Raw genomic sequence first — 24263 nt, 5'->3', positions numbered from 1 at the left:
TTTAAAAAATGTTTATTTATGAACTCAAAATGGTTGAAAGACCTAAATGTAAGACAGGAAGCCATCAAAATCCTAGAGGAGAAAATAGGCAAAAACCTCTTTGATCTTGGCTACAGCAACTTCTTACTCAACACGTCTTCAGAGGCAAGGGAAACAAAAGTAAAAATGAACTACAGGGACCTCATCAAAATAAAAAGCTTCTGCACAGCGAAGGAAACAATCAGCAAAACTAAAAGGCAATCGACAGAATGGGAGAAGATATTTGTAAATGACATATCAGATAAAGGGTTAGTATCCAAAATCCATAAAGAACTTATCAAACTCAACAACCAAAAAACAAATAATCCAGTGAAGAAATGGGCAAAACACATGAATAGACACTTCTCCAAAGAAGACATCCAGATGGGCAACGGACACATGAAAAAATGCTCAACGTCACTCATCATCAGGGAAATACAAATCAAAACCACAATGAAATACTACCTTGCACCTCTCAGAATGGCTAACATTAACAACTCAGGCAACAATAGATGTTGGCAAGGACGCGGAGAAAGAGGATCTCTTTTGCATTGTTGGTGGGAATGCAAGCTGGTGCAGCCACTCTGGAAAACAGTATGGAGGTTCCTCAAAAAGCTAAAAATAGAACTACCCTATGGCCCAGAAATTTGCAATTCTAGGCATTTATCCACGGGATACAGGTGTGCTGTTTCGAAGGGACACATGCACCCCCATGTTTATAGAAGCACTATTGATGATAGCCAAAGTATGGAAAGAGCCTAAATGTCCATCGATGGATGAATGGATAAAGAAGATGTGGTATATATATATATATATATACAATGGAGTATTACTCGGCAATTAAAAAGAATGAAATCTTGCCATTGGCAACTACGTGGATGGAAGTGGAGGGTATTATGCTAAGTGAAGTTAGAGAAAGACAAAAATCATATGACTTCACTCATATGAGGACTTTAAGAGACAAAACAGATGAACATAACAGAAGGGAAACAAAAATAATATAAAAACAGGGAGGGAGACAAAACAGAAGAGACTCAGAAATATGGAGAACAAACTGAGGGTTACTGGAGGGGTTGTGGGAGGGGGGATGGCTAAATGGGTACGGGGCACTAAGGAATCTACTCCTGAAATCATTGCTTCACTATATGCTAACTAATTTGGATGTAAATTTTAAAAAATAAAAAATAAAATTTTAAAAAATGTTTAGTTTTGAGAGAGAGAGAGAGAGAGAGAGTGCGTGCACAAGTGGCAGAGGGGTAGAGACAGAAGGGGTAGAGGATTTGAAGCAGACTCTGTGCTGACAGCAGCAAGCCCAATACAGGGCTCAAACTAATAAACCATGAGATCATGACCTGAGACAAAGTCGGAGACTGAGCCACCAGGGCGCCCCAATACATCTTTCACCCATGACATGGCTGAGATGTGAAGTACTTGCAGTGAATGGAATGAATGAAAAACACTGTTGTTACAAAATAGTACTAAATAAAATGGACAATAAAACCTGAGAAAATCTTGCTTAAGAACTACATTTATCAACAGATATGGAATGGACCTGTTTTTCCCTAAGAATATTGTTCTTTATTTACTGAGTCCCACAAAATGCAGTAAAATGCAAATGTGTGTGGGAAGGATACATACAAGGTTATCTGTGAAAAGGGAAATGGGATCCATGAAAGGCACATGGGGGCTGTGTCTATATCTGCAATAATTTATTTCAGAAGAGGAAAGGGGGGAGGAAGCAGGTAAGAGGAGAAAGAGGAGGGGTAGGGCGATGGGGGAGGGGAGGCAGAAGGTGAGGTTTGAAACAAATATGGTGCAATGGTAACAACATCCATGAACTTGAGCAGGCATGGGACTGTTGAGATCATTATATCATTCTATGTGCATATTTTGAAATGCTTAAAGTCTCTCTCCTCTCTTTTTTAAAGAGGCGAGGAGTGGGGGGGAGGCACTTGGTAAGGGCTGAAGGTGCTCTGAAAGGCTTGTGGGGGCGATGGCAGAAGTTCTGGACCACAGTGACACAGACATGTAACTTTGGTGCAGAGGGGGCAAGGCTTGCCTCCAGGAGGGACACATGTCGAATCCTTGAACTTTGAACATGATAAAAATAAAAACTTAAAAAGGATCAAAGCCAGAAAACCCTACATTACAAAGATGAGAAAATATACTTTGAGACAAAACACATTGACAAGACAATAAATTTAGAGGAAGTGCCACCTCTCTCAATAGATGGCATTCTAGGGAACAAGGAAGACTACAATGGGCACACTCTAGATCTGGGCTTCTGGGTCCTCCCTAGTGCTCCTCTAGGGGATCTACTCCATCACTTTCCTCTTTCTGTTCAGCATCTTCACACTCACCCACGGGTGCCTCCTTGTCTGGTCAGAACCACTGTGGGGGTCCCTCCTCTGCCTTCTCAGTCCAAATCCAAGGGGGTACAATTCCCTAAGGCACTGCAGAAATCTTATTACAGCCCTGCTCAAAAAGCTCTCAGGGCTTTCCAGGGTCTAGTAAAGCAAACACAAACTCCCTACTTGTGCTGGATGGTCATTGCACACAGGGCCCAGCACCACTTCGGACCTTCTTGCCCACCACTGCTAGCCTGAAGCCTGCCTTTCAGCCAGGAGGACCAGAGCTTGGGTCTACTTGCTGGGTCTGTTCTTTGGCTCCTAACAGCCCTTCCCTGTCACCCCTGCCCCTCCCTGCTTGATGCAACCCCCTGTAATCTTAGCCTGTCAAAATTCTGTCTTTCTCTCTTTTTTAAAGTTTATTTATTTATTTTGAGAGAGAGAGAGAAAGAGAGAGAGCACAAGCAAGGGAGGAATAGAGAGAGAATCCCAAGCAGGCCTGGTGCTGCCAGGGCAGAGCCTGACTCGGGGATCCATCTCACAAACCATGAGATCATGACCTGAAATCAAGAGTCAGATGCTTAACTGACTGAGCCCCATTCTGTCTCTCTTTTAAGGGTCACCTCAATACTTCTCTACTCCCTCCACTGTAAGGTCTGCCTTACTTGTTCTCCAGATGGCTTGGCTCCTTTTACTGGAGGCCGATATTCTCTGATATTTTCTTATTACACACGTCCTATTATGCCATTTCCCAGAAGGAAATGTTACGTTTTATTTATCTCTTTCCCTTCAATGGATCTGGGCTGGTACCTTTATACAGAAATGGATCAGTACATATTTGCTGAATTAACATGTATGATTGCTCAGTATTTTTTGTTGTTTATTTTTTAGAGAGAGAGTGTGTGTGAATTGGGAGAGGGGCAGAGAGAGAGAGAGAGAGAGAGAGAGAGAGAGAGAGAGAAAATCTTAAGCAGGCTCCACATTCAGTGGCGAGCCTGACTTAGGGCTCAATCTTCCAAGCACAATCTCTCAATCACAAGATCATGACTGAGCTGAAATCAAGAGTCAGACACTCAACCAACTGAGCCACCTGAGCAACAGGTGCCCCAGACTGTATTTTTAAAGTATAGAGTGGGGAAAGAAAACCAGAATGCTACAAGATGCTTCTAAGTTACTTGGAAAATATTGTGGTCATTATGCTCAGTTAGGTTACCTCCAGGATCTGAACGTAGGAAGTTGAGATTCCTACACAAAACTCTGCACAAAAGGCCTGAGATCAGAAAGTGTCAACAAACAAACCACAAAACCTCACTTATTACATAACATTTTTTTCCAAATATTTTAACCATGGTTAAGAAGGTGACTTATTTCCTCAAATGAATCATTTGTATAATCTTGAAATTTCATTTTTTTTTTAAAATAAAAATTACTAACCCTTGTCGTCTGGTTCACTTTTTTGACTGGGAAAACTTCAGATGGCTTAACTACTACTTCTCTGATAGAATTATCATGTTCTTTCAAGGTGGCAACATGCTGACCTGGTGCTTGTTCAGATCTATAAAACAGAAACAGGAGACACATTAGACATTGGCAGTACTGTGTGACTAAATAAGATTCCTTCATTTTTAAAGGCCCCATAATCAAGCTAGTGAAGGATTATTTATTCAGAAAAGTCAGGAACCTAATATATTTTAGACTAAGGTAATTTTCAGAGTTCAGGTATGTTTTTTTAAAATTTATTTTGGTTATGATTTCATTGTTAAATGAGCATTCTCAACTTTGACCACATACTGGAACCACCTGGGGAACTCTGCAAAATCTAGGTGCCTGGTGCCATCACTAAAGGATCTAGTCAAACTGGGCTTGGGTGTGGCCTGGCCATTGGGATTTTTTTAAAGGCCCTCAGAGTGGTTCTAATATATAGTAGCCATGGTTTCAAATCATGGGATAGATAGTCCAGCTCCTCTTATGTGTGGTTAAGAGAAACCCATCACATTTCTTTCTGAACAATAATTTATCCTTGTTATACTCTCACTAAGGTCTACTTGTAATTAAAAAGCATTGAGATAATATTAGTAAAGAGTTAAAAAGTGAGCATGTATTATATGTGCAGACTCTGGTATGTAGTACATCTCTAGGGTAGGAGATGTACGAGATGAGCCTGGAACATCTGGGCATCACAAAGTAGAGAAACTCTCAGAGGCTACTGAGTCATGTTAAAAGGCCTCAGAAGCTCCCCTGAAGGGGATCCCACTGGCCCAAGATGAAACAATTTGAGCACCAACAACAATGACTGCAATGGACTGAAACACAGCAAATATATGAAAATCATGAGTTCATTTAAAAAATAAATAATAAAAAATACTTAAGTTTTAAAAATAATAAAAACCTTTGGATTCAGCCTTGCAAATCAAGTACATCTTGTCACATGCTACATGGATGAATCTTAAGGACAATTATGCTAAGTTAAATAAACTAGTCATAAAAAGGCAAATACTGTATAATTTGACTTAACGTAAGCCATCTAAAATGGTCAAATTCATAGAAATAGTGATCATAATGGTGCTTGCCAGGGGTTTTGGGGGAAGGAGAAATGGAGAGTTGATTAATGGGTATAGAGTTTCAGTTCTGTAAGACGAAAGAGTTCTGGGGATCTGTTGCACAACAGTATGAATGTACTTCATGCTACTGCACACTTACTTAAAAATGGTTAAAATGGTAACTTTTGTAGTGCGTTTTACCACAATTAAAAATATAAACCAACCAACAAACAAACCTTTGGAGGCTGGTAAGGCAACTACTCATTCTGACAATTGGTAAGTAAAGGGACAGTATCATTTATCCTGCCTTTGTGGTAAAAAAAAAATGCATTTCAGGGTTACCAAGTAGTTGATGGGCAAAGTTCTTCCAACTAATAAATGCAGAACAAATGAATAAATTAGAAAAGCCACCATTTCTAAGTCCAGATTAATGAATGCATCTAAGAGATGATTATAATTTTGTGAAAATTGTGTAACAGTAAACGCTGTACTAAATCAGTGTGCCAACACTCGAACCCATGGATTAGTCCTAGCAACACTACCAGTGGGACGACCAGCCATCGTGTGCTGCCTGCAGAGGTGTACCAGAAGTACTAGCGCCACTTATGATGTTGTCTTGCCAAAATAACTGGCCTGGAACATAATCTTGTATTTGTATCGAGCTACCAGTTTATGGGTAATATCACTTGGATCCTGATTCAAACAAATCAAATGTAAAAAGACTGAATCAAAGACTGAGACCATCAAGGCCAACTGGCAAAAAACAGGTATTAGATAAGGAATCTAATTAAACAGTAATGTATTAAATGCTTATAGATTAAAGAGATAAGCATTTGTATTTGTAAATGAAATGTTTTGTCTGTTTTAAATGACTCAGGAAAAAAATGTGGGGAAAGGAAAGAGATAACACAAGTCTAAAAAAATGTTGACAATTGGTGGATCAGGATGATGAATGCATGAAATTTCATTATGTTATATTTGCTTTTGCGAATTTTTGTTTCAAAGTAAAAAGTTAAAAAAACAGTGCATTAATATCTGTGACTTGATTGGAAATGCATAAAAATAAATGACTGAGATTGATGGATAGATGGAAGGATGGAAAGACAGACATAAAACATCAGTGCAATAAAACGTCAGTGGTAGATATGGGTGGTGGGTGTATGGATGCTCACTGTACCATTCCCTTTATTTTTCTGCATGTTTGGAAATTTTCATAATAAAATGTTTGGGGGGAAAAGTAAGTCTATATACAATTCAGAACCTTCTTTAATGCATCTCAATTGTTATAATCTTTGCTTCACCTAACCAAGACTTGCATAAAGTGGGATGTGTCAGGGGGATCCCTGAACTTCTTTAAAAACTTCCTAGAATGATTCTAAAGTTTCTGGCTCGTCTGGTAGAAAGGTCCTTCAGCACATTGAATTTCTTAGTTTCTTCCAGACTTCACTGAAGTCATAATGCCACCCAATTCCTTTGTTCTGATTCTATATAAATGAAGGAACATCCATTTACATTTGGTTTCACAATAGATTTCACTACTGGGAAAATGCACTCACAGGGCATGAGCAAATTCTAGTCTATTCAACTGTTGTATTTCTTATAATGAGTAAATCAATTGTGTTTCTGGTCTGAAAGCATGTTTAGCTAAATTGAATTAAACTTGAAAACAGGTTGATTTTGGATGAATTAAATCAATTAAATTAGTTGGGATGGATTGAATGATCAGAGACCAATCTCTCTGGTGACTGATACACATGACTTCTGTAGAGGCAAAGCCAAGGCAAGACTCTGGCTACTAATACTCCCACCAACTATAACCATGTCTTGGGTCTTGGGATGAAGAACTTGCTAAGGTTTCCTATAATTATTATACATACTTCACAAAAGGACAAAACCATTAATTGACTTGCAGGGGGTCAAACAGCAAAATGAGCTCCTGAAGGAGGTACAGCATCAAGAATTTGTGACTTTGGAACAGCTAAGTCAAAAATCAAAGCACAAAACCAGGCTTTTCTGCAGATTTATTTCAGGATAGATTGGGCAAGGAGTCCAAGAGTCATGGCTGCCTTTGTATGAAGTGTTGCCCATGGTTCTACATGAATACACATATCAGAAGATCTGCAAAGTGGTACAAAGGACTTAAAAAAGTTTTTTTTTTAAATTTTTCCACCTTGATTGGAAAATTTATAACATCAGTGCCACACAGAAAGAAAAACAAAATTTGGTGTCAGATAAATTATATACTCCTCTAATTAAAATTTTAAATTATTTATTTACTTTTGATGGAGGAGAGAGAGAAAGAGAGAGAGAGAGAGAGAGAGAGAATGTGACCAGGGGAGAGGCAGAGAGAGAGAGAGAAGCATAAAGGGAGAGCCTGAAGCAGGCTCTGTGCTGTCAGCACAAAGTCCAATGTGGGGCTCGAACCCACAAACTGTGAGATCATGACCTGAGCCAAAGTTGGACACTTAGCTGACTGAGCCACCCAGGCGCCCCAATATACTCCTCTAATTAAAAATATAACAAAAGAAGAGACTTTAATCTTTAATTAACTTCATATATTTGGACTGGCTTCCAATCAGAAAATTGCAATTAAAACAAATGTACCAGTTCTTCCTAACCACAACTGATTTATAACAGATTGGTAATTTGACCAAAGTTTTAAATGGAGACAAATTAATAAACAGCCTGAATTTTGTTATGAATACAGGCAGAATAAAATAAAGAGGATTTTACATACTGTAACCCAAACAATATAAAGCTGACTCAATTTTTCAGCATGATTTTGAGAGTACAATTGGGCAATTGTATTTGAGAATAGCCAGTAAAAGAGACAACTAATTAGTTGCACCTGGAAAAACATATAAAGTAATAGGTAGTCTCATTATGGTTTTTGTGTAAGATAAAACTACTTATTTAGTAACCATTTTCATTTTAAAATATGTTTTCCTAAAGGCAACGATGAACGGAACTTTTTATCAAGTACCCCAAATGACATGAATCAAATTGTAATAACTCATAATGGTCTAAAATAGTGACTTGATACTCTACCTAATAGGAAGCCTTTCTTTCAAATGAAGGACTTTGAACACTTAATCCTTGATATAGCAAAGATCAATAATGACGATAAGAATCATTTTGTTCTTTTTTCCTTTAAGATGCTTCATTTTATGAGCAGGAATTTGGAGGTCTTCACACTATCTTTTAGAGTATGCTATGAGGCAGGTGTCCCATTCTACACATGAGATTAGAGAGACAGATGTCGATTGCCATGGTTTGGTCAGGGGCACAAACAGGAATTCGGACACACCGAACATGGCTCTACTGAATGGGCTTTAAGGAGTTCATAACCTGTTAGAGGCTTCCCACTCTGCCTGGCTTACACTTCTATGACATCAGAGTCATTAGCAATTGAAGAACAAAAGCACATCATTCTTTACAAATCTGTGTTTCTGGAATGGTTTATCTAATTGACTAGTCTGATCCAGGGGAGATCACCAAGCATACAGGAATATTTCACTTAGGGGAGTAGCCAGCAATAACTACTGATGTTGAGGGATGCAGGGGGTGGCTGGAGCAAGGAGGGCAGTGGGGAGCTGGATGCCATGGTTAAAACCATTAGAAGGAATACGTATTTAAAGACTTGACTACTTGTCTCTCACAGGTCATATAAACACTTGGCACTTTTTCTGAAGCTAGAGAGTGAAGCAGTGACAATCTGAATGCATTAAACACTACTATCCCCAGTCACAGTACATGGGACAATTCTAATTGTAACAGAACATAACACTGACATTAGTAACCATTCCTGACTTCTTTATCTGGCTTTAAAAATGATTGTGGTAACCAGTCTTGAAGGCTCCAGATATTAATTTTAAAATTTGTGTTGGTCATAAAGAAGGCTCATTTCTTAGGAAAGGCTGATTTATACATAACTGTAGGTCAATAGTAATGTAAAATGCAACCTTTCATAATGGAAATCAATGCTTTATCATGCATGTTGAGAAACTATAACAAACATCAGTCTAGTAGATGTAGATATTATATCTTCTCACCCACAATCACACTTTGGCAGCCTAGGTTAAGAGAGTCAAACAATGAATCATTTAGTCTAACAAGTCAGTTTGCACAGAGAATTATAAATGCATATATGCTTCCTATGCCACACGTCACACTATGGTTTATGCCGAATAGTATATCAACAGACATAAAAGGCAGTGAGAAAGAAACAGGAGCCCAGGGAAAGAGCCTCACGACACATAAGCACCGAATGACCTATAGAGCACAGAAAGACTCCTCCCAGCCAGCTTCTTCCACCACCTTGTAAAGGAGTATTTTAAGACTGCTGTTTTTTTTATTTCACATGATAAATATATGCCAGAGGATTTTCTTGTATTTTCTTGCCTTTATTGCTTCAGGCCGAAAAGCTATTGAATAGGAAGGTCATTTCCAACATTTTCCATAACTTGGGGATCACTAGTGGAGATGTAGAAGTTGATGTAAATAAACTCAGGACTCGTGAAGCTCATCTTGTGGTCTGTGAAATGGAACCATTCGCTTGGCCAAGTTTTCTTGTGACAAGGCCCTTTTAGAGACCATTATTTATTTGACTTCTCACGCCTTAATGGGATCCAGTACACACTAGACTTAGGCTGAACTCTACTCTAAAAACTTGTGAACATAAAACAGCCTACAGGGCACATTAAAGATAGAGAATGATATTGGAGGTAAGATAACCAGACCCCAGAAGCCCCTCCCAGGCTCTCAGCCAAACAAGGTCCTTGCAGATAGACTTTCACAGACACCCTTCTGCTGACCACGCCTGAGTAATCATCTGTTCTCAACTAGTAAATGGCAGGATATATTTTACTAAGAGGAAATAGAGTCAACCCCCAAAATACAAATCAAAGTTAGAACACAGGCAACATTTACGCCACATGAATTAGGAACCCACTAGATAACAGTACTGGATAAACCATTACACACATTACATATTTGTAATTCTATGAACTCGGTAAGCAGCCCAATGCCACAAAACTTCTGAGGCCATGAAAAGAAACCCAACTGCCTAAAAGGCGGGTAGAGGGTATGGAATTGGTTTCTAATTGACTTAGGAAAAGTGTACAAGAGTCATGGTTCATATGTGCTGACTACCTTGCAAATAATTAACTCTCCCTCTCTCTCTCTCTCATCCCAGAATTGTGGCCATTTAAGGGATATCTCTGAAATGGTGGCTCTCAAACTTGAGGGAGCAGAGTTCCCTTAAGGGCTCATTAAAACACAGGTGGCCACACCCACCTCCAGATTCCTGATTTAGTGGGTCCTGGGTGAGGCCTGAGAACACATGTTTCTAACAAGCTCCTAGGTCTTGTTGATGGTCCAGTGACCCATACCTACAGATTGGAGACCGGTATCACTAGCACGACCTTGGAAATTAAGGAGTGCTTCGCTCTGGGTGGTGGTTATACTGGATGGTATCCTGGGTTGCTCTCGGGTATACAAGTATGCCAAAGGCTACCTGTGCTCCCTCCCGCCTTCCAAAGTAAACCCTTAAAACATTGCTATGATCAGGGATTGAGTGTATATATCCAATTAACAGAAACAAATACATTTACAAAGTAGTAAATGATACAGTTTGTAAGAAAAGGCTAAATTGACAATTATAAGTGACGACCCCAGTGGTGACTGTGTGAGTTCTTCTGTGACCCTTTACATTTGGAAGTGTCTGGGAGCAAGAACAGCCATCCCACCCCGCAGTGATTAATACTTGACTTGCTTTTCATCACTGCCACCCCCAGGTAAGAGTCCTGGGGGCTGGTGAAGGACAGCTGCTCTGCAGGCTTCAAGGTCTCCTTTCAGAATGTCACTGTGATTATAGAGCCTATAAAATAAAACAGGTGCTGCATGAGATGTTTATTTAAGCACAGACGGCCCGCTTCTAGAATCTATAGTGGTTTTCGTGGTTTATTGAAATATATCTGTAATATAATCTAGACATAAAAATGCACCAACTAGACTGTCTCTCGACAAAAATGTAAAATGGGGCAGTTTGGGAAAACTTGTTTGTGTGCATGTGGCAGTTTTAAATCCATCAGAGGAAGCAACTTTTAACCCTTTGAAGACTTTAATGTTTTCAATCTACAGCTATGCAATCTCATGCCACATTGCACCTGACTGATAGGAATGCTAGATAATCTTAACAGCGGAAAAGGCTAATTTTATATTGTCAATCATAACAAAGTTAGAGCCCGACAACTCATGTGAAATTTACTTAAATTGTCACTGCTGAGAAATTGAAAACTGTTGGCTAGAGTATGGGTTATATCCTCCATTCCTGAATAATAAAAAAAATGACTATTATTTCTTCATTTGGATCTCACTACAATAACATTTTCTTTGTAAGAACAGGAAGGCAAGGGAAGAGGGATTTAGCCTTCATTGTCTACTTCCAGGTAGAGGGGAGGAGTGGCAGAGGCTAACAACTTGGCCACTGTTTCTAGTTAGGTCTGTCATGGTACCAATAGCCTCCAAAGAGATTGGCTAGCAACTTGCCTTAAAAAAAGGTGTCTGTTTGGGGGAAAGCATGATTCTAAAAAGCTATTGGGGAGGTTATCAAAAAACAAAACAGTATTTCTACATTAAAAAAGATCACAGTTGGGAATGTTTGATACATGCCCCCAAATGAAAATGAAGCAATTCCTAAGGCAATGGGTTAACAGCAAAGTATTATTAATTTGTAATTAGTTCTATAGTTGGTTAAGTCACTGGATCCATTTGATGGCCATGTGCCTGATATCATGGGGATAAAAGAGATGTGATCTGTCCTACTTGAGGGTGAGAAAAAACTGTGGGCATAGTATCCTCCCTACCCCTACCCCCCCCCCCCCCCGACACCCCTCACCATTCCCTTACTCTGATACAGGCTTTTACCCTGGGCAGGAAATAAAAATGGATCCCTGGATTCAAAACCTGTTCTGGGCTCTGGGCCACACTGTCAGTGCGCCAGCTCATTGCCAAGTCCTGACCTGTTGTCTAGACTCTGAGTTTGGAGTCTTAGTCCCTGTGGGCCAGACCCTGGGTTGGGCCCTTCACTTATGAGCTCTGCTGCCCAAAACCTTCCAGACTCCTGGCCTATGTCACTTACAGTACCTAGGAATACTTTTTTCTTGGGTAAAATCTGTGTCCTAATTCTTCCTGGAAGGCTTTATCTTACCGCCACTCAATTCACACAACAATACTTGCCCTTAAGAAGGGGAACATAAGCCCATCAGTGGTGAGCCAATTTTAGAGATGTAAAGGGGAGCTCAGGATGAGTAGGCAGACAATCAGCAATGATGAGGAAGACCTTCTGCCAGCGATCATTAAGACAGAAGGGGAGATAAGACTGCAAGCTCAGGAGCAGGTGATAGGAAATGCCAGGTAAGGGGGGGTGTGGGTGCCAGTAAGGAGACAAGTTTGGCCAGGTAGGGACTGCTGTTGGTGGTGATAAGCTAGTATGGGTGACTGGTGAACAACACGGGGGTTACGGGCACCGAACGCCCATGCAGTCAAAAATCCATACATAACTTTTGACTGCCCCCAAACTTAACTACTAATAGCCTTCTGTTGACCTGAAGCCTTACTGATAACATGGTTAACACACATTTTGTATGTTATATGTATTCTATACTGTATTCTTACAGTAAAGCTAGAGAAAATAAAATATCATTAAGAAAATGATAAGGAAGAGAAAATACATTTACAATACCGTATTCAGTGACCAAAAAAAACCCCCAAAAAAACCACGTATACGTGGACCTGTGCCATTCAAACCTGTTGTTCAAGGGGCAACTGTAATGGGAAATAAAATTCGATATAAAACTCTGGTGAGAAAATAGCAACAGATCTTTCAGATGTCCACGCAATGGCTGGTTTCCTAAAAGCAGTGTTTTTGAGAGGGTTAGCCTGGCGGCCATATGCTAATGCTACTGGTGAGGCCCCAGGAGCCAGGAGACTAAGCTCATGTTCTAGGAGCCAGCAGGGGGAAAGCAGTGGTGGGTGAGGCAGAGGAGGGAGCGATCACCCACAGTGGGGGCTGGTGGGGGCAGTCATGGAAGGCTGGGGCCCGTGCTTCCTGCAAAGGGCCAGCCACTCACAGCTCCCACTGTGAAATGGGGGTCTCAGTGATGCTGATCTTCCTAGTGTTCAAGAGAAGCTAGAAATCTACAATTGCAAAGTTTATTTTTATTTGCCATGTTCCAAGTTTACAAATGTGGCAGTTAACTCAAAAGAAGGTTAAATACTATGCTGCACAGAGCCTGCCTGTGGGTTTGGGGTCTCCAGTTCGACTGCCTTTAATTTGATTTTCAGAACCAGGTGGTGCACCCTGAACAAGGACCATGGCTTGGACGTTTCTATACCTCCTCTAAAATGTCCCCACGGGTAGTGGAAGTTATCAGACACTCACTAATGCTGGGGTACCAACGTAGGGTGTGGGCAGGGTGTTGCTATGAGAACAGCCTCCCTCCAGGGGAAGAGTGTTTTATCTTTGCCATTCTTAGGAGTGGTGATAAGAGAAAGCAGACAGTTTTTTGTTACTGTTTATCAAATTCTCTAGAGAAAGCGCATCCCTCGTTGCCTGTGTGTGCATCTCTGTCCCCATCGAGCACGGTGTGCCAGTGTTCAGTAACACCTGATTGTCCAGTCACATAACCTTTGTTCTTTTCCAAATGTGAGCCTTCTGTAGACTAGCTTATCTCACACCGGTCTAGATGCTTCTCTGACCATCTCATTCATCGGGCTCTTTCTTATCCCTGATTTCCTTTAGCACTCACCATTCAGACGGCATCCTTAGTTACACTAAACAGTCCCCTAGTTATGTCCTTTCTGCTTAGCCTTCTCAACAAAACCAAAAGCGTGTTGAGAACAGCAATTGGACTTGTGAACTGTTATGTTTTAAGTTTCATGTAGCACTCAGCATGACACTGAAGACACACTTAACAGCAATATGTGTTGAATGGCAGACCAAGATTTAAACCCAGATTAGAGAAATTCATGACACACCTATTTCTACAGTTTTTACATAGTTGTTCTACCAGCCCAGTACTTCCAGGGCTGGGCAACAAGTGATCAATGAGATGGATAATTACTATCTGCACAGAGCTTACAACTACTCTAGATGAACTCAAGTTTCTCTGGCTGAAAGAAGAGTTGGTATGTGCTGGGGATTTCTAATAGGTATTTCCCCACATGGGACCTGGCTCTAGTTTGCAAAATATCTATCAGTCCTTTGCTAAAACTAACTCTATTCAAGAATTCAAACACTATGGAACTAAAGATTAAAGACTACGTGTTATGGAAACACTGACTAACTATATTGGAATTCAGGACTCAACTTCTTTTGTGTCTTCTATTTGTATTCCTACCAAAATGATTCCTGCTGGAGGGGCATTGGTCCAGTGAGGCCAAGTCCAGTCTTGCCTGGGGAATGTGTGGACTGGCCTGGCCTCAACACACAGGGCCAGTTTGTTCTTTGTGAAGTCCAGCAGGTGGACAAATCTGCTGGTTGACAGGGAATTGTTAGACACACAAATGGAACCTTTAAGAGGTGTATTTTATTTTACCCAGCAATGGTTAAAGCATACAATACATAAAATTTTGGGAGCGCCTAATTTAAAATAATTCTTCCTAGTTTCATTTTCATCTTTTACTGACACAGAATTTTGGAGATAATTTGAAAGAAAACAACCCCATTCTAGGCTAATGTGAACACTCAGTATATGTATTTTAAAGTGAGGAAGAGAGAAAAGTGCTATGCTTTTCTCTTTCAGTATTGTGACCTGAGAATTACTTTTTGACAAGACAAAAACATAAAAATAGAAACAAACCCTGTATGAGGGTTACAGAAAGTAAATGATTCCTTAACGCTGCCAGGTAACTCTCACCCATTCCTGTAGGTGTTACCTTTTCAGGGACTTCGAATTTAAGCATTTCAGCTGCAGCACTACAGGCTCAACTTTCAGGTTTTATTTTCTCTAGGGAACAACAATCTCAAAATAGTATGGTAATCACTGATGGTAAATGGTAATGAGTTGGCTTACAAAATTTTTAATGCTACTGAAAGATTGTAAAGCACCAGGGCTGGTCACAGAGCAAAGTTTTAGTGAAGGAAATCTGTATTTCAAAATAAGCAAAATGAAAAGGCATCATTCGAAGAGGTGGTCCACAATTTGGGAGCTTGCAATTTAGGAATAACCCATACACAGAAAGGTGAGAAAGGAGCAATACATAGGACCTTTGTTTCCAATTCCAGTGCCTGCAGCAACACTGGCTGGAAAACTCAACTTGCTCCTCTTCATCGGTTTGACTTAAACATAAGAAGGCTTTGATCTTTAAGCTAAGAGCACATGTTCGGGACAGAAAAGATTACTTTTTAAAACCGTCATTTTATCTAGTTCTGGTTCTGGTTTTTTATACTTCATTCCCATGGACATTTGTTGATTACAATTAACATTTAAAATCCTAAGAAGCATGAGGATTCTTTAGTTTAAATAGAACAGAGTGCATTCATGTACCAAACATTCAGACCACAACTGCTACAAAATATAACTAACGAACCAAAGCCGACTGTTGTCAGTCAAAACCTGAGACGTTAATTCAATTTGTGGAGTTTACTGGTCATCCTGAGGCAATTTAGCACCTTCACCAATAAGAGAAAACCTCCAGTGACCTCCCACCCATAGGTATACAAATACAACAGAGAACCAGAGAGGTCTCTAGAAGCTCTACCTCCATAAAGATGCAAATTAAGATTTAAACAGTTTAACAATTGGCCAGAGCTAATCCTTTTACAGAGGTGTAAATGGCTATTGAGAACTGAATTCCGGGCTGCTAGCTTTTGTTAAGTATCATTACAGACAAATTTCATCAGAGAGTAATGCCAAGCCACCAACTCTGAGGACTATGGATAAAATAGTTTCATAAATCCAGTGCAATTTGTTTGCTTTGATACCAAATTTCCTGACCATAAATCCAAACAAACGTGTAAATATAAACCACATCAAGAATTAGTGCCCTGGGAAAATAAACTGGAAGCTACTATCTCAAGCCTGACACCCGATGGCTGGAACAGCTGTATGTGCGGCCACAGTGAAGTTTGTATATAGGGTTTTGTTTGCCACACAAAACAGTTGTAGAAAGGACAAACACATACATAGTTAAACAGTATTTTTCTTTTAACGGGCTGTCTTACAAAACCTATGTTTTGGTGGCTACCTCGGTCCCCATTGTGCAGCCCTCTGGGTGGTCCCTTCCAGGGGGCCACTTGAAGGGAGCACAATGACAAAAAGGAGGAAGGAGGGGACTGCGACACAAAGGCCAACAGAGCAGGGCGGTCTGCGGCAGGCTAAGGACCAGGGGTCAGCAAACAACGCTCCTTCTCTTTACCCAGGAAACAAGGGCTCCTTCTCTTTACCTGGAAACAGTGTGATTAAGCTGACAGCTTGAATTATGGGTTACATTTTGTAGGGTACTGTCTGTCTGTGTTAAGGTCCCCTCCATTGTAGCGGAGGCTGCACAAGCAAAACCCTTGCCTTTTCCCCCACTTTGGCCTCAAAACAGACCTCATCACTCTGTAATCTTCAGAACTGCTCTCTCTCCCAGGCCACCTTTTTTTTTTTTTTTTTTTTAATTTTAAGTTCCTGAACGAGACACTGGACAGCCTGAGAGAATTTGTAGTAGGTGTTTTCTTCACCCTTAAACAGAGATAAGCAGCCTGAACTTATAAAGAGATTTTAGTAGCCCAGAATCATTAGTTCCAGCTGCAGACATCCTTTGTGAAATGTGTAAGGGTTCCAGTCTGTTTTCTCCTTGATAATCTATGGATCCCCTACTTAACACTTTGGTTGATAAAAACCCTTGCAAGGAGGGTGAAGACCAGAAACATTTACTCTTGCTCCCTGGGTTTCCTTTCAGTCAGCGCTGACATGTTACCAGAGGGGTGTTGTCATTAGGGCTGCACTCCCCAGTCTCAGGCACACACAACAGATTTATGGAGCCGTTCACTTAATTACACCTGGCTTCAAATATCTGCTGCAAAAGAGAACACGGTAAACGTCCTACCACCATATACCTTATGCCTTTCAAAAATGGAATACAATCAGGACCTTCATTTCGGAAAAGTTTAAAAAATATTATGAACATAATACATTTCTGCTTATTAGACATTATCATAATCATTTCTACAATTAAGCTCTACGGAGTGCTTTTGGTAAAAGGGCATCTGATATTGTCAGGGTAGTTCCATCTTTGTTGGGACTTCATGACTGATGGAGGACCATAAAACAAAATCAAACTTTTGCTGTGCTGTTACCTGGCTGCCTCTGCATGTGTGTGTGTGCATGTGTAAGAAGGGAAGCATGGAGCCTCAGATTGGGCTGACAAGGGTTACAGCACAGGAGGGGATCCAGAGAGAAGGGAAACCAGAGGATACAATAGGGTGGTGGGTGGGCTTAAGGAGGGCTCTTGCCACATCCAGAGCCCATAATAAGTTAGTATGCCAGTTCGTGGGATAGGTGAGTCTCCTTGGAGGCCAATAACTGATGAATGGGAATGAGGTCCAGTGCAGTCACCCTCACTGAGGGGGAGCTCAGATAACTAGACCAGTTCCCTCTCTGGATTCTGACTCCATGTTCTGGGTCCACCACCATGAAGATAGTAAGATGGAAGTGGCAGCTCCCTGGGAGGACACTGCCAAAAAGAACACTTGGCTGTTGACATTTGCCTTCTGCTATGCCAGGATGGTAGAAGTCAAATGCAGGACTGCTGAAAAGACTGCTGGTTTGCTGCTGGCCCTTCACAGGTCTTTGCTGTATTATGACGAAGAAGCTGAATCAACTTATTACTTAAATGTGCATTCACCTAAGAGGTTGCTCAGAAGAAGCCAAAGACGAAAAGAGAAAACAAGAAACAAGAAAGTGGGAGATGCTAAATCATCAGTACGAATTAATAAATGGATTAACTGTGGAGGAAAGGCAGGCAGGATGCAAACAAGAAAATGAAAGCTAACAGCTCCGCCCTCCCACATAGACCTTGGGAGCCAGGTGATAAGGCTTCTTTCCTTTGGGTCAGAGTTCAGGGGATGTCAGACAAGCAAATCCCTGATTCCTGCTAAGTATACTTTTCAAAACAGTGAGAACCAATTCCAAGTGTGCTCATTATTACATATGTAATAGTGCTTCCAAACTACCAGGTGCAGTGCATGTCCTTGTAAATACATAACACAGCTCATCAGTAAGGACATAGGATGCATGACTCAATACCAGAAATTCAGGGATTTGATTGCCCAGGAAAGTAGTGCTTTCCAATGTTTAAGGTGGCAGAACACCTGGAATTCACAGAACTTTTTTTTTCAAAATAGCATGAAATATTGATATATTTCATTTCATCATATAAAATAGAAACATTTTTATAAGCAATGACTATATGTGTGCAATATAAAAATCAAACCACAGGTACATATATGCATGATTAAAAAACCAATCCGTCAAAGCTAACAAGATCAGCTGCTCCACATTTTGTTATTATTCATCTGCTGCTCTCATGCATTTTATCTTCAAGTAGGCAGGCAGTAGCAGGTACCAAAGTTTTAGTAAAATGATTTTGAGAAAGTTCTCAAAATCACAAAGATTCATTGTCCTACAAACTTGGAAAAGATCATTATACTCAACTGCAGAATAATTCTACTGAAATACATGTGAGAATCACTGCCAAAAAAACCCCCCAAAAACGAAACCACATTATTTTAAACAGCAGATTCAAACACATTTCCTGTCCATCAAAATGACAAGCAGATTAAAATAAATTTACACTGACAAAGGAAAATAGGAAAAAAAGACAACTAGTTCAAAGCCATAAAAGACAGGGGATCCAGAACTGCTCCTCACATCTGGGGCACTGGGGTGACTCGGTCGGTTAAGCATTTGGCTCTTGATTTTGGCTCAGGTCACTATCTCACAGTTTGTGAGATTGAGCCCATGTTGGGCTCTGCGCTGACAGCACAAAGCCTGCTTTGGATTCTCTCTCTCCCTCTCTAAATAAATAAGTAAACATTAAAAAAAAAAAAAAAAAGAATTGCTCCTCACATCTCTCTTACAGGTTAAGGCAACAGTGCAATAGTTGGGAAACTAGGACTTAAATGGTAAGATTAAATATAAAAGTACAAGCAAATATATCAAAGTCTCGGTTTTTGCTTAACTTTTGAGATTTTCCTTGTCTCACCTGCTTGTCCTGTCTGCACACACTCCCTGCAAAAGCCCTCACTGAAGGGAAGGTTTCCCACTCAGCTCTCAGGCTCAAATGTTCTTTTTCAAATCCCACCTTAAAATGCATTTGGGTTTTCCAGAAGGCTATCACTAACAGCTCAAAGACTGTTCTTTAAAGGTGATAAATATAAGTTAAAGAGACTAAAAGGAAAGATGAGCCATAAGGAAGTGAAGGAGGAGGAATAAAATAGGCAGCAAAATGGGGAAGTGAAGCCAGAGATGAAGTGTTGAGGTTTGCCACCCAGCAACCTGTAACATTTCAGTTTTGCTCTAAAGAACTACCACTCCCCCATCCCAACCACTCCCCACCATGGATGGGGCTCAGGGTGAAGTCTGGGGTCCAGGTGCAAGCTAGTGGAGCTCTCCCCTTGCTACAGTGACTGTGGAAGGGCTAGGAACAGGATGGGATCAGAGCCAAAGAAAGATTTTGGCTCAGCACTCCAGGACAAAGGCCACCAGGATGCTGGGGCTGAGAACTGAGCCAACCCAGGGGAAATGGAGCCAAGAAAAAGAGAGGAGTCAGAGCCCAGTGGCATCATCTGAGCCTTGGATGAAGCCAGGCTGCAGACTATCTACCACAGGACTTCTTGCCACATGCCAATAGAGTTCCCTCTGACTTAAAGCTGTTTAAAATAAGTAAATACAACAGAAATAGTAATGGACACAAAGAGTAAAGAAATTTTAAAAGAAGTGAAAAGGCAAAAATTTTCAGTAATTCCTTGCTTTTGCCTCAGTTTTATTTTTATTATAAGCATGCTAAGCATTTGATTATAAAATATAAAATACTTTCTAAGGATATTTAACACACATGTCCAAAAAAGTGGCCGTTAAAAGCATCACCGTTACAGGAAGCTTTCCAAGGCTGTCAGTGAAAGCTATGAAACCAGCCATATAATCAAAGGTGCCCTTGCCTCCACAGGGCAAACACCACAGAGCTGCAAGACATGTTTTTTAATCTTTGGAATTCAGAAGATTAAAAAAAAAAAGCCCACAACAGCTTTATTGACATATAATTCATATAACATAAAATTCGCTCATTTAAAGTATATATTCAATGGTTTTTATTAACAGACTCATAGTTGTGTAATCTCCTACAATCTAATTTTAGAATATTTCCAAAAGATAGTTTTGAGGGCTTGTTTTTAGATTAACTATTTTTCTGATTATAAAAGCAATACTTATTCATTATTAAAAAAGCCCGAGTGCTATCTTGGACACACCTCCTTTGGCTGTTTCTGCATCCACAAAGTCTTCTTTTGACCAAGTGTAGCAGTAGTGTGGCTGCCTATTCACTGCCCAGCTCCTTACTTCCCTTTCACAGAACCTCAATTTTGTTTAGGAATCAACCTTCCTCTCGAGTAACTCCAATTCAGGACTAGATCACAATTAGTCTAAGCCAGGGGTAACCAAATCCAGCCATGGCCTTCTTTTGTACAAGCCTGGAGCTAAGATTTAAAAGGGGAAGAAGGAGGGAAAGGCGATGGGGGTGGGAAGAGGAAAACAAAGCCTAAAATATTTACTACCTGGTCCCTCCCACTATAGGCTTCTTTCATCTCAGCCAGTTATAATAACCCTTGCCAGTGATTGACTTAGGAATGGGCCTGTGACTGAATTTAGGCGATGAGATGTTAGAGGAAGTCTACTGAAGGCTTTCCCTGCTTCTAATAAAGAGAATGGAGAAGAGCAAGTATCTTTCTATCTTTGGTGTCTCTTTATCTTTGTGGTATCTAGATGAAGTTCTTGGCACTTGCATTCGTCAGCTTGTACTGCTATAACAAAATGCCACAGATTGTGTGCCTTAAATAGCATATTCATTTTTCACAGTTTTGGAGGCTAGGAAGTCCAAGATCAAGGTGCAAGTTGATTTGGTTCCTTGGTGAAGACCCTCTTCCTGGCTTATAGACAGCCACCTTCTTGCTGTGTACTCACTTGGCAGAGGGAGAAAGAGAGCTGTCTCAAGTTACTTCTTAAAAGGGCACCAATCCCATTATGAGGGCCCCAGCCTCAATGACCTCATCCAACCCTAAACACCTCTTAAAGCCCCCATCTCCAAATACTATCACATTGGGGTCTAGGGCTTCGACATGAGTTTTGAGGGGCACAATTTAGTCCATAATAGCATTCTGCTGCCATCTGCTCCTGGCCATAGGATAAGGCCAGTACTGAGGCTGACAGCAACAAAATGGAAAGGGTCTGGGTCTCTGATGACGGAAGTGAAGGTTGGCATTAATCAATCTGAGGGCCTGCTTTATTCCTGGACTTCCAGAAATAAGAAATAACAAATATATTTATTATTGAAAGGAGTTTGAAACAGTGTTCCTGTTATTTGTAGCCAAGAGCAACCTGATATATCAAGATAATTTATAGTTGAATGTTCAACAAGGCCAAAACACTAACTATGAAAAACAACAAACTCTTACAGATGGCTTTTCAGTAATTCAGATTCATATTTCACTGAAAAAAATTTAAGCAGGTATCTTAAAATGACAATCCTGCTCCTGTCACCCTGGCCCCCACCATATCTCCTCTTATTTTTACAAATATGAGCAATAGAAGGATCCTAGGCCCGTTTGCTATTAGCCCCATTTTCTTGAAAACCTAGCCATGTTCCAGTCTTTCCTACCTTGTTTGGGTCTTAAACAACCAGGGCCTGACTGTCAGAGTTTCCTCTCCCAACATCTGAAACCATGGTAAACTTGTCCCACTCAGAATAAACTACTTTCAGATCTCAAATTTGTGTTGAAAGAGGTTTAGTTTTGCTACACCCTGAGCAGGATTTGGTCCGTTGTTCCCTCCCTGGCAGAGGTGTAGGTCTGCTACACCTCTCCCACTAGCCTCTCTCATCTTTTCCTCCTCTACCATCTCCCTCCCCTCCCTTTCCAACTCTTGTTTGGCTCCCAGAAAGCTGGGGCAGGGCACCTTCACATGTCATTGGGAGACTGCTCTTAAAATGTTGTGATTTACCCAAATATCAAATGGTAAAAAGAATTCTAGGAAAATAGTGTCAGCGTACTTTTTTTTTTAAATCTCTCAGAATTCCCCTATAAAATAAAAAAGAAAGACAACAACTAGTAGAGCAAACCAAAAACTCACAAGTAATATCTACCAAAAAATTAGGTGACAGAACACAAGGCAGTGTGACCAACTCAAGAGCAACCCAACCCATTACATCTGCAACTGTACAAAAGGAAGTGGAGGGACAACAAAGAGACACAGGATGTTCCCCAGAACACAAAAACCTCCCCTCCACATCAGCAGGTGTGACTCACCAGAAGGACAGCAGCCCATCTGGAAGGGGGTCTGCAGGCCCATTTCAAGGGTGAGAACAGAGGGGCTTGTGGCAGGGACAGGAGCGGCCCTGTGGTCTGGGACCTCACTGTTCTCAGTGCTTTTTCAGCAGAGAGTTCAGCCCTGAGAAGAAACTGCTGGAAGTGACCTCTAAGTTGAACTGAACTGAGGCAATAAGAAAGACTCTTTCCACTTAATGTGGATGAGGGGAAAGAGGCAAGAGATCCAAGAAAGCTAGAAGCCACACTTAGAAACATTATGGGAGAACCACAGAAGAGGGAGCTCTGGAGCTATGAAAGCAGGAAAGCCAGCCTGGTCCACCTGCTCTTCCAGAGTGTGGGAGAAGGCATCTCATTGGAAGGCAGTCCCAGAGGTGATTCTGGGTCCCCTTATCAGTAAAATGCAGGTAATGACACCTCTACTACATAGGACCATTGTCGTAAATGAGATAATGTGTATAAAGTGACTGGCACAGCATCTGCTATGTAGCAAGCACTCAAAGATAATAGAAATTATCACTATTATTATAAATATTAGCATATCAAGTTTATATGACAACCTTAAGCCTAACCCTAACAAAATATTAAAGATTTTGGGTAGGTCAGGTGAAGTGTGGTAAAACTCCACTGTTCCACTCCAGGGGACACCTCCCGAGTTGTCCGCCCCTGGACTTGGTGCATCTCTCCCCACATCAGTACTGGATGTGGAACTACCCAATTCTGCCTTCAGCCTTCCCATTCCTGGGCTGTATGCTGCCCCTGTTCCACCTGCTCACACATCCTTGCTTCAGACAGACCCTACAGCTGATTAGTCTATGACCTTCCTTGAAGGTAACTTTTCAGCCCTGATTACTGGCATGCCTCAGAGATACTGTGGGTGTGGTACTAGACCACCGTGATAAAGCGAGTATCACAATAAGGCAAGTCAAATGAATATTTTTGTTTTCCAGTGCATATCAAAGTTATGTCTACACTATACTGTAGTCTGTTAAGTGTGCAATAGCATTATGTCTAAAAAGACAATGTAAATACTTTAATTTTAAAATATGGCTAAAAAAATGCTAACCAGCATCTGAGCTTTCAGTGAGTCATAATCATTTTGCTGGTGGAGGGTCTTGCCTTTATGGCTGCTGAGTGATCAGGGTGGGAGTTGCTGAAGGCTGGGGTGGTTGTGGCAATTTCTTAAAGCAATGAAGTTTGATGCATCAATTTACTCTTCCTTTCACGAATGATTTCTCGATAGCAGGTGGTGCTCTTTGATAGCATTTTACCCACAGAACTTCTCTCATGATTGGAGTCAATCTTCTCAAAATCTGCTGCTGATTTATCAAATAAGTTCATGTATTCTAAATCCTCTGTTGTCATTTCAACAATCTTCACAGCTTCTTCACCAGGAGTAGATTCCATTTCAAGAAAACACTCTTTGCTAATCTATAAGAAGCAACTCCTCATCCGTTCAAGTTTGATCATGAGATTGCAGCAATTCAGCCGCATCTTTAGGCTCCACTTCTGATTCTATTTCTCTTGCTGTTTCCACCACATCTGTAGTTGCTTCCCACTGAAGTCTTGAACCTTCAACTTGTAAAAAAATGCAGAATATGTGAGCCTCAATAAAGTGAAGCACAATAAAACAAGGTATGTGTCTTTTTTCTGGAAAGTATCCCTTTTTAAGGAAAACTTCTGGTCACACCCATTTGGATGATGATTTCCTGGTTGAACTCTCCAAGTTCTGGGGCTTTGCTGGTGACCTTATATATTGATGTTAAGTACAAA

At 40.7% G+C, this 24263-nt stretch overlaps 1 protein-coding gene across 1 annotated transcript in view; it reads right to left on the bottom strand.

Annotated features, from left to right (window-relative positions):
• KIZ (kizuna centrosomal protein) overlaps positions 1 to 24263 on the bottom strand; it is a 143723-nt gene that overhangs the window by 38125 nt on the left and 81335 nt on the right. The window contains exon 7 of the mRNA XM_047854270.1: positions 3801 to 3921. Within this exon, the coding sequence (XP_047710226.1) occupies positions 3801 to 3921 (121 nt within the window). The remainder of the gene's footprint in view (positions 1 to 3800; positions 3922 to 24263) is intronic.

This window comes from Prionailurus viverrinus, chromosome A3, assembly GCF_022837055.1.
Source record: "Prionailurus viverrinus isolate Anna chromosome A3, UM_Priviv_1.0, whole genome shotgun sequence".
Taxonomy (NCBI): Eukaryota; Metazoa; Chordata; class Mammalia; order Carnivora; family Felidae; genus Prionailurus; species Prionailurus viverrinus.
The sequence above is the reverse complement of the archived record's forward strand: the minus strand, read 5'-3'. Positions and strand labels throughout refer to the sequence as shown.